The following is a 15,787-nucleotide window of genomic DNA, read 5'->3' as shown; positions in this document are numbered from 1 at the left end:
GCTGAGGAGCGGCGGTAGGCAATGTTGTTGAAGAAGATCTCCAGCTCCTGGTCATTGTCAAAGTCAGCAGCAAGGACTGTGCGGACAGGGGAGGGCATGGAGAACTTCGGTGAGGCGATGTCCTGGAGGAGAGAGGCTGAGATGAGGAGATAGGAGGGTGGGAGTGGGCAGGAAGCTGGCCCTCTCTGCTGGGTGTGTGGAGTCCCATCAGAGGCAGAGCAGGCTGGCCCCGCGCCTCCTCTCTCCCTGTCCCCCGAGGGACCTGGGGGGCTGCCTTTAGGACCACACGAACCCCAGGCTGCTTGTAGGAGAACAAGAAGAGAAGAATAACAGTCACAGCAGACACAGCACTTAACTGCTCCCTAGCCTGGATCACATTAACCATGCTGTCAGTCCCTTGAGGCAGTGCAGACTTTAGGGTTCCCATTTTACAGGTGAGAGAACTGAGTCCTGGAGAGTGAAGGGACTTGCCCTTAGTCACAGCTATTGAGTGGGGCTGAAGCCAGGGCTTCTGATACCAGATGCCGCGCCCTTCAGACTGCACATCCTTCCTCTTCTGCCGCAAGTCGGAGGCTGGGTGGTCACTGGAAACTGGTGCACCTGAATCTAGGCTCCGGCAAGGACTAGAGTGTGATCTTAGGCAAGTTACTCAACCTCTCAGATCTCACATCCTCATCAGTAACAGGGTACTAATAGCTGCCCAGGTTGTGAGGATTGCATGCAAAATGCTTGGCACAGAGTGGGCATGAGACAGGTCTCTGGCAACCTGACTGGCCTTGTTCCCACCATCAGCCTCATGGAAGGTGAAAGAGGCCAGCTTTAGCTATGTTTTTTGCTGCCTCTATTGCTTTATGTTGTTTCTTGAGAGCCTTTTAATTTTTTTTTTGTGGAGACATTTTATTTCGAGGGGTTTGCAATATCAGCTACACCTATCCAGAACTCATGAGGAGACCCCAGACCCAGGATAGCCCAGCTGGGACTCCAAAGTGCTGGCACAGGCTTAGGTGGACCTGGAAAAAGGTCCTAGGTGTAGCACTTGCCTTTGAAATACAAGGAGAGCCATGCAGGGTAACCTTTCATTTCTGAGCAGAATATCCCCATTATAGGTGGGTTTGTCCCTTGAAGTCCCAGGGTCCATGTGGAAAGGGCTGGGTAGACCACAGCCAGCATCTGTGGGAGGTCCCCCTGCCCCAGCCGTGGCCCTGCCCTCGGTCTCTTGCTGCAGGCTGTCTCTGTTGGCCACAGGAGCGAGCCAGCCTGGATCAGCTGGCAAGCTGCTTGCCTGTGCTGGGGAGGCCTGGGAGTGAGGTTGTCCCCGTCAGCACAGTAATGAGCTTAAGAGCCTGGCCAGCTGGTCAAGGTGGGCTGAGCTGGGGAACAAAAAGACCTCAGGATCCCTAACTGGTTATTGCTCTATTGATTCTATAAAAATGGAAACCTTTACAGCCCCCTTGGGGTTGCCCCATTGCATGCCTAGGCTTCCGAGATAATGTATGTAAAGCTCTTAGCACAGTTCCTGGCACATGGAAGGCACTTGATAAATAGGGCACTTATTATTGTTCTTATTGTTATTGCTCCTGTGAGCTCTGGGGAGAGACCGTCAGATGGGTTAACAGGGTTCTTCAACCTCAGCACATTGACACTTTGGGCTGGATAATTCTTCGTTGTGCGGCTGTTCTGTGCACTGTAGAGTGTTCCGCAGCATCCCAGGCCTCTGTGTACTAGATGCCAGTAGCACCTCATTTCCCAGTTGTGACAATCAAAAAATGTCCCCAGACTTTGTCAAATGTTCTGGGGTGTGTGTGGGGGGGGCAAAATTAACCCTGTTGAGAACCTGGGTTAGAACAAAAGCTGAATAAAGATGGAAACCATCCAGGATCCCAGAATCAGCTGCCCTGAGTTCAGGGCATGCCTTGTCCCCACCCAGAGAACCTGGCCTCAAGCCTCAGTGGTGGGGGAGCTCATAGCGGTGGCTTCTCCGTGGTCACAAAGACATAAGGTCCCTGGAGACTTCCCTGGGACCTTCAAGCCTCAGGCGAACACTGGAACTTTCTCATTCCCTTGGGGTTTTTTGGACAAGACCTAGGTAGCTCTGGAACAATCCTGGCTCCCTGAGATCAGCTTCACTGATCCCTTAGTCACCCTCCCCGAGAAAACATCAAACTCAAGCTCATCATGCAGGTGGCACCGCCATTACTGTCACCAAACAGCGCTTTTGAAGAATTCGTGGCATCACGAATTGACACCTAATGACAGCTCAGGGAGGGGGGCATGGAGAGGTCACCTTGCCCACCCTCTGCTGTGTGTCCTCAGGGGCAGCTGTTGGGAACTCTGGGGCCTTGGTCTCCCCCTCTCTCCCACCACTTTGTCCTTGTCTAACCTGAATTTGAAAGCCCAGGCTGGAGCTACAGATGGGGTTTCCAGCAGCCTCCAGGAAAAATGGCCTCAATCCAGAGAATGAAACCCACCTCCCAGGGCCCCCACCCACCCGAGAGGCTGCTCTTCCTCCACTGCCCACCTGGCTCTTCCCGCTCTGGGCACTGGAGTCTTTACAGCAGCCTGGCTGGAGTCCATCGTCCCCTAGATGCTACCTTCATGTGACCCCACCCCCACCCCAGGCTCTGGAGAGCTCCCAGCCTCTTCTCAGCCTGGTGGGGGTCACGGAACGGGGCTGCAGCTCCTCCGTGACATGCAGGGCCCTCTGCAGCATGACATGCAGGGCCATCTGCAGCGCGGGGTGGAGGAAGGGGGCGGGGAGAGACAGGCCCTTCTTACCCGAAAGCGGACCTTCCCGTGGGCGCTCATCTGCAGATAGAGGCGGTGGGGGCCATTCCAGTTGCCGTAGACGATGTCCACTTTGCCGTCACGGTTGAAGTCGGCCAGGGCGACACCTCGCCCATGCTGGTGTGGGTCGTCCACACCTGGGGAGGAGAGGCGGACCAGAGACTTGTCTTCAAGCCGTGTTTGCCCTGCAAGCTATTTTTGCTCAGCTTGGGGGCAGCGTGGGAGTGGGGAAGGAGACTGGTGGACATTGTGGAGGACCAAAGCCTTTCCTGGCCACCCTGGGAGACATTAAGTTGATCATGTCACTCTTTTGATTAAATCTCTCAATGGCTCCCCAGTACTCTTGGGTCAAGTTCAAATTCCTGCCTGGGGAACACAAGGCCCTGTCTGACCATTCCCCTGCCCACCTCACTTGGTCTTTTTCTGGTACCTCTCTCCTTACTCACTGAGCTCTGGCCACCCATTTCCTTCCTCTTTCCAGCTTGTAGCCTTTGCTCAAGGGGGTCTCTCCAACTGCGATGCTCTCCCTCAGGCTCCTGATCACCTGGTTCCTTGTTATTCTGCTCTCAGCCACATGTCACCTCCTCAGGGAAGCCTTCCCTGACTATCCCATCTAAATCAGACCCTCCCACCCACCCTGTTGCTCCCCCTGACAGCCTCTTATTCTTTTCCTTCGCTGTGCTGATCACAGTGTGCATTTGAGTCCCTTTACAGTTTACTTGTTTGGGGTCTGGTTTTCCTACCAGACCTGACACTCCCCGAGGTCAGGGCTGTCTTCTTGGTTCACCTGTGTACATGTAGCATCTGTCTCAGTGCCTGCGGTTGCCTGGTAGTTTTCAGTACTTGCTGAATGAATGAAGAGACATAAATAATGTGACAGAAAGCACACTGGGGATGCTGGTGACAGCAGAGGAAATACTGCAGCCATGACTGAGAAACCCACAGCGTGCCTTGTAAGCTCTGGGAAGGGAAGCCTCTGTGTCCAATGTCATCCACTTACACTATTCACTAATGAGCTGATCCTGGGGGAGGATGGAAGGTGGCTTTGCCCAGAGTGATGGCCTGACCTCCTGGCTGCCCAAGGCAGACATGCTGCCCCAGGCCAAGCTCAGAGCTGAGAGATGGTGGTTGCTGACTCTAACGCCCACCCATGCTCTTTCAGAGGACAAACAGCTGTTAGTCATCAGGCCCTCAGGGATGTTGGGCAATAGCACAATATAATGGGAGGTGGGAGCCCAAGACCCCAGGGCACAGGGAGCTCTTGCAGGCTGCAAACAGGAGGTCTGAGGGTAGGAGCCAGGAGTAGGCAGGGATGGGACCCTCTGAGAACCTTGCAGGTGAGCATCCCCTTGGGGGAAGGAAGGACCAGCGGCATGGAAAGTGGGGGGAGAAGAGGCAGTAAGACCCAGGTGTGAGAAAGAGGGTTTGCAAAGGACTGGGGGCAGCCTCCATCCCTAGGATTAATATCCCATCAATTCTTCACAAAACTCCCCAGCCCAAGCGTCGGCGGCCTTCTGCGTTGGCCCATTTCTCTCCTATCTATGAGGCACCTTGACAAGGAGCTGGTTCCCTTTCACAGGAATAATCGGTGCCAGGCTGCATTTCACAGCAGCATCTGTTTGGGTGATAAATGCCCTCTTGACATGTCTTGTTAAACCCCTGCAATCATTCTGACTTTCAATTATGGGCCTAGCACCTTGCCTCTCTCCTCCCGCCTGATACCTTCTCCCACTCCAACTTCTTTGCTCACCTCTGCTTCTATCTCTTTAACACCTTATCAAATCCTCTAGGTTTTCTGCACTACCTGTTCCCCTTTGCTTTATGACTTTTAAGCAATGAGAAAATCTGCTTCCAGAGCATAGCACCAGGAGGGGTGAACAGGTGAGAGGACAGGCCAGGGGAGCTACCCCCAACTTTAGCTTTGCCAGGGAAGGAGGAGAGGAAAGTGGGGCTGGTTGGCTACAAGCTGGGGGTAGATGGATGTTCTGGGCCAGGAGTTTCCCCAAATGGAGACTCCCAAGCAGAAAGCTGGAGGAGTAGGTGCTCTTAATTAAAAGAAAATGGATTGGCACACACTCAGGGATTTGAGGCTCACTGTTAGCACCAGCTAGAGCTTATAGGACCTTTGATCTAAGTGTCTAGATCCCCACTCATCTCTTCTTCCAGAGGCTAGTGTTCTTCCCTATGCCTCCAAATAGGAGGTGAAACCAGACCTTATATTCCTTGGCAAGGAGGGAGGAAGGTTTGGGGTTAAGAGGTTGAAGGGCAGACTGATTACATCCACAAGCTTTTATTGTGTCCATTCTGTCATTCAGCAAAATTTACTGGGTGACCACTGGGTGCCAAGTATTATGTCAAGAGTGAATAGAACGGTGCCCCAGTCCTTGTAGAGCTCACAGACAAATCACGATGACAACGTAGAAATGTGAGTGAGAGACACATGCAAGGGGTGGTGGGACCATGGAGGAGGAAGGGCCAGTCTCTGGCAGGCGGCACAGAGGGAGTCAGGACAGGCTTCACAGAGGGGACACTTGAGCTGAGTATTGAAGGATAAATAGAAGTTCTGTAGATAGAGAAGGGGAAGGGCAGCCAGGCAGAGGGAATGGCAGGTGCAAAGGCCCTGAGGTTGATGAGGGATGAGCACAAAAGGAGGGTGGGGAGCCCGGGGCACTGTTTTGTGTGGATTTTATCCTGCTTCTTATTATAGCTATTTGTGTATACGTCTATTTCTAAAAGGTCAGTGCCTTTTCTGCATGTGGGATGCCTTATTCAGGTCAGCATCCTCAGCTCCTAGCACCAACCTGGCACCTAGCAGGGGCTCCCTCAATGGTTACTGGATTGAACTGGATGTTTAAGATAAATGTGGGAGGGGCCAAGATGGGGAGAGGCAGCTTGGAGGGGAAATTGACGCTGAGACACAAGTGGGACTCAGAGGGTCATGGACTAATTCCAGTTGCTGGAAAATGATAATGGTCAGGAGTTTCAGTCCCTTTCTTCCCAGCAGCAGACATTCCCTGTGGCCTGAGCCATGAGGCATGTAGAACTGGAGGTGACAGGCACTGCTTCCCTGTGTGGTGCGGACGATGACTTGTCCTGTTCTCCCTGAGGTTGGTAGGGACCATGCTGGAGGGGGCAGGGCAGCTCGGAGTCCCCGTGGGTCTGGGGTGGTCAAGAGCACAGGGCAGCGGCTGCGTCTACTCACCAGCACTGGCTGCGATATCCACGAAGGTGCCGTCACCCCGGTTGTGGAAGAGGAAGTTGGGCCCATTCTCATTGTCGCAGAAGATATCCGAGGCACTACTGCTGACGATGGGGCCCACGCTGACACCCCGGCCCCCTAGGAGAGGACATCGACCCACAGTCATTGAGTGGCAGAAGCAAAGCCCTAGGCCTGTCTGGAGGATGGGGCTGCTCTGAGGCCTGGGAGAAGCTGCAACAGAGGAGCCTTAGAAGAGCCTTGGGGGGAATTCTGACCTTTTGGATGTTTCCTGGAGCCAAATCCAGGCTCACAGTCTCCATAAAGCTGTTGGAGGGTGATGACACTGCTGGTGAGGCCAGTGAGGAGCTAGACCTGTCACTTTGTGCCAAAAGAGTGATTCCATAGGCTAAGGAACACAGGGCACGGGGTCGCCGCACAGGCGCCAGTGCCATTCCCTTCCGTTCCCTTCTAAAAGAAGCAGCTGAATTGCACTAATCCTAAACCTAGCTCGAGCCACGCCAGTTTGGTCAGTCAGAGTCCCCTGACATTTTGGCCAAGTCACAGTCCCCTCACCCACTCCCACTCAGAGTCCCATGTATGCTGGCCAAGACCACGGGGTGTTCCTGTCTTAAGAATCTGCAGGAACAGGTTCCAGCTAGAGGTAGCAGCTATAGGTACAAGAATGCTTGCTTTGTTTTGTTTGGGGTAGTAAACAATCATGTCCATCGGTAGTGAACGGGTTGAATGGATTATAGTACATCTGCACGACGTACTAAAAGGCCTGTGTAGATCCATATGTATTGACATGGAGGGGTGCCCATGATATAAGCAATTCACCACATAATAGTATCATGTGGTCTTACTTTTATTTAAAAAAAGATAGGGAAATACATGATATTTCTGTGTGCAAGCTTCCTCAAGTTTGGAGAAAAGTGGGAAGGCCACACCCCAGGCTGGTAACACTGGCTACCTTGACAGGGTAGGATTTGGGGAGGGAAGGAGAGACAATAGTTGGCCTTTTCTTTGAATACCTTTGTGTTGTTTGCCTTGTTGCAACACGAATTGCTTCCATAGTTTGAAAGGAAAAAATCTAATAAAGTATATATTTTTTCAAAAAAAGAGGAAAAAAAGAAATCAAGCCAGCTCTATATCAGGCTTTGAAGTCTCTAAGATCAAATATAAACTATCCATGTCAAGAAGTTCAACTTCATACATCTTGCACAAACCACTCCCAACCAGCGGGTTTCAAATAAAGGCTCCCTGCTTGTCAGGCCCCACCTTCTGCTCCCAGGAAAAGAAACCTGCACCAAGAAAGCCTTCCCTCGGCCACATCCCAAATGTTGGAAATACTGTGCAGGATACAGGCCGACCAGGACCAGGAGATGGATTCTAGTCCCAGCTTGGCTTCTTATAAGCTGTGCAACCTTGGGAAATTCACATTACCCTTTGAGACTCAGTTTACTCATCTGTAAAATGGAGATATTCTGACCTAATTTTTCTACTTCAGGTTTTTTTTTTTTTTTTTTTTTTTTTGCGGCTGGCTGGTATGGGGGTCCAAACCCATGACCTTGGTGTTATAAGGCTGTGCTCCAACCAACTGAACTAACCAGCCAGCCCTACTTCAGGGTTTTTGAGAGGATTAAATAAGGTGAGCTCTATTATCTGTTAGAATATGTATTATCACAAAGGTGAAAGATTACAAGTGTTGGGAAGGGTGTGGAGAAAAGGGAAACCTTGCACACTGTTCGTGGGAAGGTATATTAGCACAGACATTATGGAAAACAGTATGGAGTTTCTTCAAAAAGTTAAAAATGGAACTACCATATGATCCAGCAATCCTAATACTGAGTATACCCAAAGGAAATGAAATCTGAATGTTGAAGAGGTATCTGCACTCCTGTGTTTATTGCAGCACTATTCACAGTAGCCAAGATATGGAATCAACATGTGTCCATTGACAAATGAATGGATAAAGGAAATGTGGTATATTACACAATGGAATATGATTTAGTCTTAAAAAAGAAGAAAATTCACGGGGCTGGCCCAGTGGCACACTGGAGAGTGCGCCGCTTGGGAACGCGGCGGCGCTCCCGCTGAGGGTTCGGATCCCATGTGGAGACCGGTTCCCGCTCACTGGCTGGGCGCGGTGTGGGCGCAACACCGAGGGTTGCGATCCCGTTACCGGTCAGTAAAAAAAAAAAAAAAAGACAAAAAGGGAAAAAAATAAATAAATAAAATTTAAAAAAAAAAAAAGAAGAAAATTCTGCCATTTGCAACAACATGGATGAACCCGGAGAATGTTACATTAAATGAAATAAGGCACAGAAAGACAAATACTGTATGATCTCACTTACATGTAGAATCTAAAACAGCTGAACTCATAGAAGCAGAGAGTAAAATGGTGGTTACCACGGACTGGGGTAGGGGTGAGGTTAGGGAGGTGTTGATCAAAGGATACAAAACTTCAGCTAAACAGGAGAAATAAGAGATCTCTTATATAATGTGGTGACTATAGTTAATAACAATGTACTGTATACTTGAACTTGCTAAGAGAGTAGATTTTAAGTGTTCTCACCACAAATAAATAAGTGTGTGAGGTAATGCGTAAGTTAATTAGCTCAATTTAACCATTTCACAACGTGTACGTATTTCAAAACATCACGCTGTCCACCATAAATATATACAATTTTAATATTTCAATTAGAACAATGAGGTGAGCTATATGAAAGGGCTTTGTAGCCCCTACAACCTTGCTGCTCAGAGTCAGGCCTGTGGACCAGCGGCAGGAGCAGCACCTGGGAGCTTGCTAGAAATGCAGAATCTCAGGCCCCTACGGAATCAGAACGTGCATCTAACAACACTGCTGGGTAGTTTGTGCGAGCATTAAAGTTTGAAAAGTACTGCTCTAAAGGGCTGTTTGGTACAATAAGAATAGTTATCAGAGCATCCTGGAAGAACCTGGTTTTTTAAAAAAATAAATGAGAGCTCAGGCAGACCTGTGTGATGATGGGCCAAGTCCCCCCACCCGCCTGCCCACCTCTGGATGGGCAGAAGTTTCCCCAAAGGGCTGTGTTAATTTGAGACAGGGGCTCCCTTGGTCCTAGGCTACTCCCGTCCTCTGAGAAATGACTCTGGAGGAATTCCTGGGGCCTTTCTCACCTGTGCAAATGCAGCCTGACTAGCAGAGCTGGCGTTTGGGGCCTGTGGGCCAGGGTGGGGCGAATGACATTGCTGCTCTGATCACTCTCAGGCTGGACTCCTTGCCAACACATTCTGGGCCCTGTGCCTCCCAGACTCCTCCCAGATAATCTGATTAGCTCTCAAGGAAAGACAAAATCTCATGGAAATGGAAACACTAAATCCACATCATCCCTGGGGAGCGTCCTCCAAAACCTGGCATTTGCTTTTCACGATGATGGTCACAGAGTGGGGTGGGGCGGCTTTCAGAGGCCTTCCCCAAAGCCAGCAGGAAAGGGAACCTGGGCACCGCCTCTTCCCATTAAAAGAGGAGCCCCTAAGTGGCTGCTGGCAGCTGTCCCTGCCCTGGTCCTGCCAGACTCCAGCCCAGGAGCAGGCTTCCGTGAGAAGCCCTCAGCCTTGCCCAGGCCCCCGGAAATTCCAGTCGGGACTCAGGGACTTGCAGCCATCCAGCTTCATCCTTCTTCCCCGACTTCGGCCTCCTCCAATTTCCTTTCTGCCTCTGGCTCCCAAGCTGCAACACATTCCTTTCATTTTCTACAAAGCAGGTTATTTCCCTTTTGGACAAATTTCTAAATCTTTCTAATTAACTAATTGGGTTGGGTTGAAGCCTTGCACCATTTGTAACCTGTAATTACTAGAAAATTTCCATGGTAACCGCACTACTAATTAGTGACAATTTATTGCCATGGCAACCAGACCATAACAGAGATGTTACCCACAACTCCTTCCTGGCAAGTTGGATGCCCAGTTGGGGAGCAGGTGAGTCCACAGTCAGGGAGTCGGCCTCTTGGGACCAGCCCCAGCAGCATTAGGATGGGGGGCCGTACCGGGGTCTGAGGCAGGAGCAGCCAGGTGTCTGTACCCCTCGCTGATGCCACAGGGGAATCTCTACTCCCAGGTCAACATGTAAGTCCCTTTCAAACCAATGAAATCTACCCATTGTAAATGTAGCCTGCTGCTCCTACTTCTTGCCCGGTCAGTGACAAAGGCTCCTTATTTAGCCGGTGTCTTCTACCAGGACCTTTCCCTTCATCCTCCTCCTCCTTTGTCACACCCACCCTCTCCTCCAGCTCCTGAGGTTCAGCACACACCACATGAGGCTACCTTGGGGTAGTCAGGAACATCTCCATTTAGCCCTGGAGAATGATGTCCCTAACAGAGTTAACTGCACTTAACTCTGGAGGAGAGGCCAGCACATCCTCTTGAGGACAAACAGTTCCTCACTTGAGGCTGGAGAGGCAGCACCGGTGGAAAGACTAGAGGATCGGGGATCAGAAGGTCCAAGTTTGAGCTGTGTGACCTTGGGCACACCACCGAACCTTTCTGAGCTTCTGTTTTCTCACCCGTAACATAAGACTGATAATAATGACAGTTTCTTCTCAGGGCTGTCATAAATATAAGTGAGCTGGTTTTTGGAAGGTACTTTGGAAAATGTCAGGTGCCACATAGTCATTAGCTGGGACTATTTACCACCTGCTGGGTGAATAATATCCCTTTATTTTTCCCAGCACTTTCAAAGCTTTAAAGGCCTCCTTTTTCTGTTGGGGTGTAAAAGCTTCTCCCTGAAGCCTTCTGCTCATTCTGCCCACTAGGCTAGGGGTGGGGGAGGGTTACAGAGAAAAATGTCCCTCCATGGCCCCCACTTCCTCCTGCCACATTCCAGCACTTCCTCTGATGATCTGCTCATTGGCCTGAAGACCCATGGGCAGCCTGGTTGTCCTCAAGAACTGTACCCCCAGATCCCTGAACCCCAGCACTTAGGTGATGCAGACTCAAGTACAATTCGGGTGCAGGTGACCCATCTTTCAGACTGCATCTGGGTCAGCCTTCAGGGACTGGGGTGGGGGGGTGAGGAAGGGAATGGTTGGTGGGGTGTGGGGGGGCACATGCTGCTGAACTACTCCAACCTGTGGGCCCGAGGACCCAGGGACAAAGCAGCGCAAGGAGCCATGGTGCTGAGAAGAAGCCTCTAGGTTCCTGCCTGGCACTGCCCTCTGCAGCTGCAGGACCTCGGGAAGTGTGCTCTCCAGGCCTCAGGCGCCTTCCCTATAAAGCGGGTGGGAGAACGAGATCTCCAAGGCTCCTTCCAGCTTTACTTTTTACTGAATGCATCCTCCAGGGTGAACTGCAGGATAAGCATGTTGGGAGCTGATTCCTGCACCCATCTATACTCCATTCTCTCTGCACCTGGGCAGACTCTCAGGCCAGGCCCGCCAGCCAAGGACCGTGGACCCAAGGATTAATCTGCTGAGACCTTGATAGAAATCGACTTTTGGTGGATGCCAAGGTCTGCAGGCTGCCAAAAACATCCAAGATATTGTGAAAGAGTAGGGCAAAGATGCTGGAAAACGTGTGTGTGTGTGTGTGTGTGTGTGTCTGTGTGTAGAAGTGGGTGGAAGGGTAAAGAGCAGGATGGTAACAGGGTCTCTCCTCCTAAATTTCCCCCAAAAATCCAAACCAGAACGGTACTGTGCTGGTGCTCGTGTGGCCGCTCCCGAGCCCGCGGCAGGGCTCCCACGGTGGGTTGGGGTGCAGAGGCCCTGCCTTCCCCACTCCTTCCTGCCAGTCTCTGCAGGATGGAAGGAGGGAGTTGGGCAGGAGGTCCGGCTCCATCGTTTGTTCCCTGGGTGGGAGATTTCCAAAGCTTGGCCACCCAGTGGGTGCAGGAGGGAAGCTCTTCCTCATCGTGTCCTGCCCCCAGCAGTGAGGAGCCAAGGAGGTGCTTGAGGCAGGAGGGGTAGAGGGTGCAGGAGGGGCAGAGGGTGCGGGAGGGGTAGAGGGTGCGGGAGGGGCAGAGGGTGCGGGAGGGGCAGAGGGTGCGGGAGGGGCAGAGGGTGCAGGAGGGCTCCTCTGCACACCAGCCGTTCAGCCTGTGCTAGGCTCCTGCACATCCATCCCATGTCAGTCTCAACAACTCGAGATATGTTTCACCACCATCGTCTTCAGATAAATGATTGTCTGTATTTGTTATGTACGACATGATGTTTTGAAATACGTGTACATTGTGAAATGGCTAAATCGAACTAATCAACATGTGCGTTACTTCACACATCACTTTTTTTTGTGGCGAGAACACTTAAAATCTGTTCTCTTAGCAATTTTTAAGAATATGATACATTGTTATTGACTATGGTCACCAGGATGTACAATAGATCTCTTAAATTTATTCCTCCCGTCTAACTGAAACTTTGTATCCTTTGACCAACATCTCCCCAAACCCCTCCACCCATCACCACCCTTTTCTAAGTGAGGAAACTGAGGCTCAAGGAGGAGCAATCACAGCTAACAGGCAGTGGAGTCACAGTTCAAACCCATGAGATGTATCGGCAGCTGCTTCCCAAATTTCTGCGAAGTTCCCTCTCAGCAGAGGAGGCAATGGTACCAGCAAGCCTGGGGTGTCACCCAGAGGGGCCAGCCACAGGCTAGACATTAAAAAAAAAATCTCTTATGTTAGCTGAGAAATATGCACACAAAGATTACATTTCTATTCCACAACATATCTGTGTTTGTTTTAAAAGAAAAATAATGTCCCTTCCAGACAGTCATAGAATGCATCTGACACCCCAGGGAGAGGGCCCCCATGTATCCTGGGCTCGGGGTCCCCTGGCAGACCTGTACTGTGCTCTCTGGGGGTCCCTGGTCATGGCTGAAGAGGCTGTCTGTCACTACGGCTCTGCCTGGTCCTGGCTGTCAGCCTGGTTGCACTCTCGCTGAAAGGCCAGCACCCACCAGGGAACCTGGGAGGCTCCGCAGCCCCCACTCTGCAGCCCCCAGTTGTGCCGCTGGTGGGGATCCGCCAGAAGGCCTCAGCTGGGCTTAGGCATCTCCGTCTCCTCCAGTAATGACTTCCTATAAATCAGGTCTGCCCTCCGCTTTGTTCCACACTGCTCCCAGCCAACAGCAAAACTCCTCACCCGACATCATAAATCCACCTTCCTTTTTTTCCCAGATTTCTCTTTTTTTTCCAGATTTCTTTTAAGGCTTCTTTAATCACCACCTTGCAGCCCTGACAGATGCTCCCTCAAAGGGTGAGGCCAAAATGCAGAGTCCCTGGGGAGGGGTGGAAGCTGGGAGAGGCAGGGTCAGGCAGGCAGGAGGGAAGAGAGATGGATTCCAGTGGGGATGGGGATGAAGATGCCAGCCCATGCCCAGGGCGGGAGGTCAGGCTGGGGACACACGGAGAGTGCCTCCAGGGCAAGGGCTGGGCCTGCTCCCCTTGTACAATTGCCGTGCCTAGCTTGGCGCTCCCTCTGCCCATGAGATGCCCAGCAGAGAGCCCTGGCATCACTCTGTCAGAGACCAGATCAGGAGGGTATGTTTGCTACCCTCGGTGGACACTACCTGTGAGCCAGGCCATGTGTCAGGCAGGTCCCATGTTCCCCTCCTTCCATTCTCACAACACACCCATTTTGAAGGTGAGAAAACTGAGGCTGGGAGAGGTTAATAATTTGCCCACTGCTGCCTGGCCCGGAGGGCATGGTGCAGGCAGGTCAGCTCCTGGCAGCCTGGCTCCAGACCCTGTCCCCTTAGCCACTCGACTAGACTGCTAGTTCAAGATGCTCAGAGAAGCTGAGGGAGGACATGCCCAGGGTCACTGGGCCCAAGAGGCAGTGCAGGACTCCCAGCTCCCACCTTCCCCCCTCTGGTCCCATGCCACCCTCTGGTGGGCCCTCTGCAATGGGGAAAACCCAGGCTTCAGGATTCCCATGAAGGGGAGCTCCCGGCCCTGTCCTGGCTCCAAGAGGCCTTGGGCAGCTGGGGAAGTTGGGGCTTGGGATTCTTAGGGAACCAGGGGATGAGGGAGTCGTCTTCCTACTGCCTCATGGCACCAGCTTGCTCTGCTGCACTCCAGGGGCCCTCGAGTCCCCTGAGAGCGAGCATAGTGGCCGCTAGATGGCACTGTGACTCAGCAGAGCAGAGGCAGCCACCAGAATCAATGGTGTCTGGAGACGAGGCTTACCCTCCCCCTCCTGCAGAGCCAGTAGGCCGGTGCCAGGCAGCGCCATTGCCTGGCAGCCTCCCATGTGACTTGGCCTCTCCTGCTGCCCTGAGCATCCCGGCCAGGCAGCTGCTTCAGCCACAGCAACCTGGGACTGCAGTTCGAGCCCCGAGTGCCAGGGGCTGCATCCCAGTGGGGGCAGGGCCTGCCCCTCCACCAGCCCCTCCCCTCCTGCAGGCTGGAGCTGGCTTCTCAAGTTGGAGGTCATCAGAAAGGTCAGCTGGCTGTGGCAGTTTAGGCATCTGGAGATGGGGATGGAANACCCTCCCCCTCCTGCAGAGCCAGTAGGCCGGTGCCAGGCAGCGCCATTGCCTGGCAGCCTCCCATGTGACTTGGCCTCTCCTGCTGCCCTGAGCATCCCGGCCAGGCAGCTGCTTCAGCCACAGCAACCTGGGACTGCAGTTCGAGCCCCGAGTGCCAGGGGCTGCATCCCAGTGGGGGCAGGGCCTGCCCCTCCACCAGCCCCTCCCCTCCTGCAGGCTGGAGCTGGCTTCTCAAGTTGGAGGTCATCAGAAAGGTCAGCTGGCTGTGGCAGTTTAGGCATCTGGAGATGGGGATGGAAATGCTAGTCCTCTACACACCTCTTGTGTGACCTTGGGTGAGTCCCTTCTCTCTGGACCTCAGTTTGTTCTCGTGTAGTATGAGAGATTCTCCTAGGCTGCATAGCTGTCCCGCAGATGGGTGCTGCATGGCTTGGTTCCATGGAGGTCATCAGAAAGGTCAGCTGGCTGTGGCAGTTTAGGCATCTGGAGATGGGGATGGAAGTGCTAGTCCTCTACACACCTCTTGTGTGACCTTGGGTGAGTCCCTTCTCTCTGGACCTCAGTTTGTTCTCGTGTAGAATGAGAGATTCTCCTAGGCTGCATAGCTGTCCCGCAGATGGGTGCTGCATGGCTTGGCTCCGGGGTCCTCAGCTCCCTGACTGCACAGCTGGCCGTGGCGAGCTTCCCTCCCAGCCTGCTCAGGGCCCTGCTCATCCCTGCCTGCTTCCCTCCCTGCTTCCCAGGCCCCCCTGCACCAGCCTGGCACTGAGCACTGGCCCCGTGCCCAGAGCCTCAGCCATCAGGCCGGGCTCAGGATGGCGGCCCTTACATTTGGGGTCCATCCTTGGGGCTCAGGGGAGCACTCTGGACTAGTTTTCCAGCCAGATGTCCATGTGTCATTAGCTGAGTGCCAAGCGGGGCTGCAGGGTAGCTTTGGGGAGTTTGTTGGGCAGGGAAAGGGTGGGTTGGGGAAGGCAGACAGGATTGTAACATGGTGGGCCAAATAGGTTCTTGTCAGCCAAATGGCTTTTGGAAGTCTGCAGAGCTGCTCTAACGTGTCCTCTGGGCACGCCAGCTGCCCCAGCCTCCCCCATGCCTCCACAGAAGCCACCATTTCTTCCCGGAGCTGCCCCATCCTTCCAGTACAGCCAGGCACAGTTGGCTGGGGCTCCCATCCCCACTGTGCACCTCAGCTGTCTCCTCTTGGTCCCTCCTTCTCCCCCCTCAGTTCCCTGCCAGCCCAGCCTGTGTGAACAATGCCCCCTTCCTGCTCAAACCTCTGCGTTCTTTTATTTTGCGCATAGCCTGCTCTGCCAGTCCTTCCCCCCCCCCCCCCCCCCC

General features: G+C 52.8%; 1 protein-coding gene across 1 annotated transcript in view; it reads right to left on the bottom strand.

The window, feature by feature from the left end:
- CRTAC1 (cartilage acidic protein 1) overlaps positions 1–15,787 on the bottom strand; it is a 68,685-nt gene that overhangs the window by 22,391 nt on the left and 30,507 nt on the right. The window contains exons 5-6 of the mRNA XM_008586178.1: positions 5,987–6,121; positions 2,776–2,921 (exon numbers count right to left, since the gene is read on the bottom strand). Coding sequence (XP_008584400.1) covers positions 2,776–2,921; positions 5,987–6,121 — 281 coding nt within the window. The remainder of the gene's footprint in view (positions 1–2,775; positions 2,922–5,986; positions 6,122–15,787) is intronic.

Source organism: Galeopterus variegatus, unplaced genomic scaffold, assembly GCF_000696425.1.
Source record: "Galeopterus variegatus unplaced genomic scaffold, G_variegatus-3.0.2 Scaffold3858, whole genome shotgun sequence".
NCBI lineage: Eukaryota > Metazoa > Chordata > Mammalia > Dermoptera > Cynocephalidae > Galeopterus > Galeopterus variegatus.
Note: the sequence above shows the minus strand (reverse complement) of the source record. Positions and strands in the feature narration are given on the sequence as shown.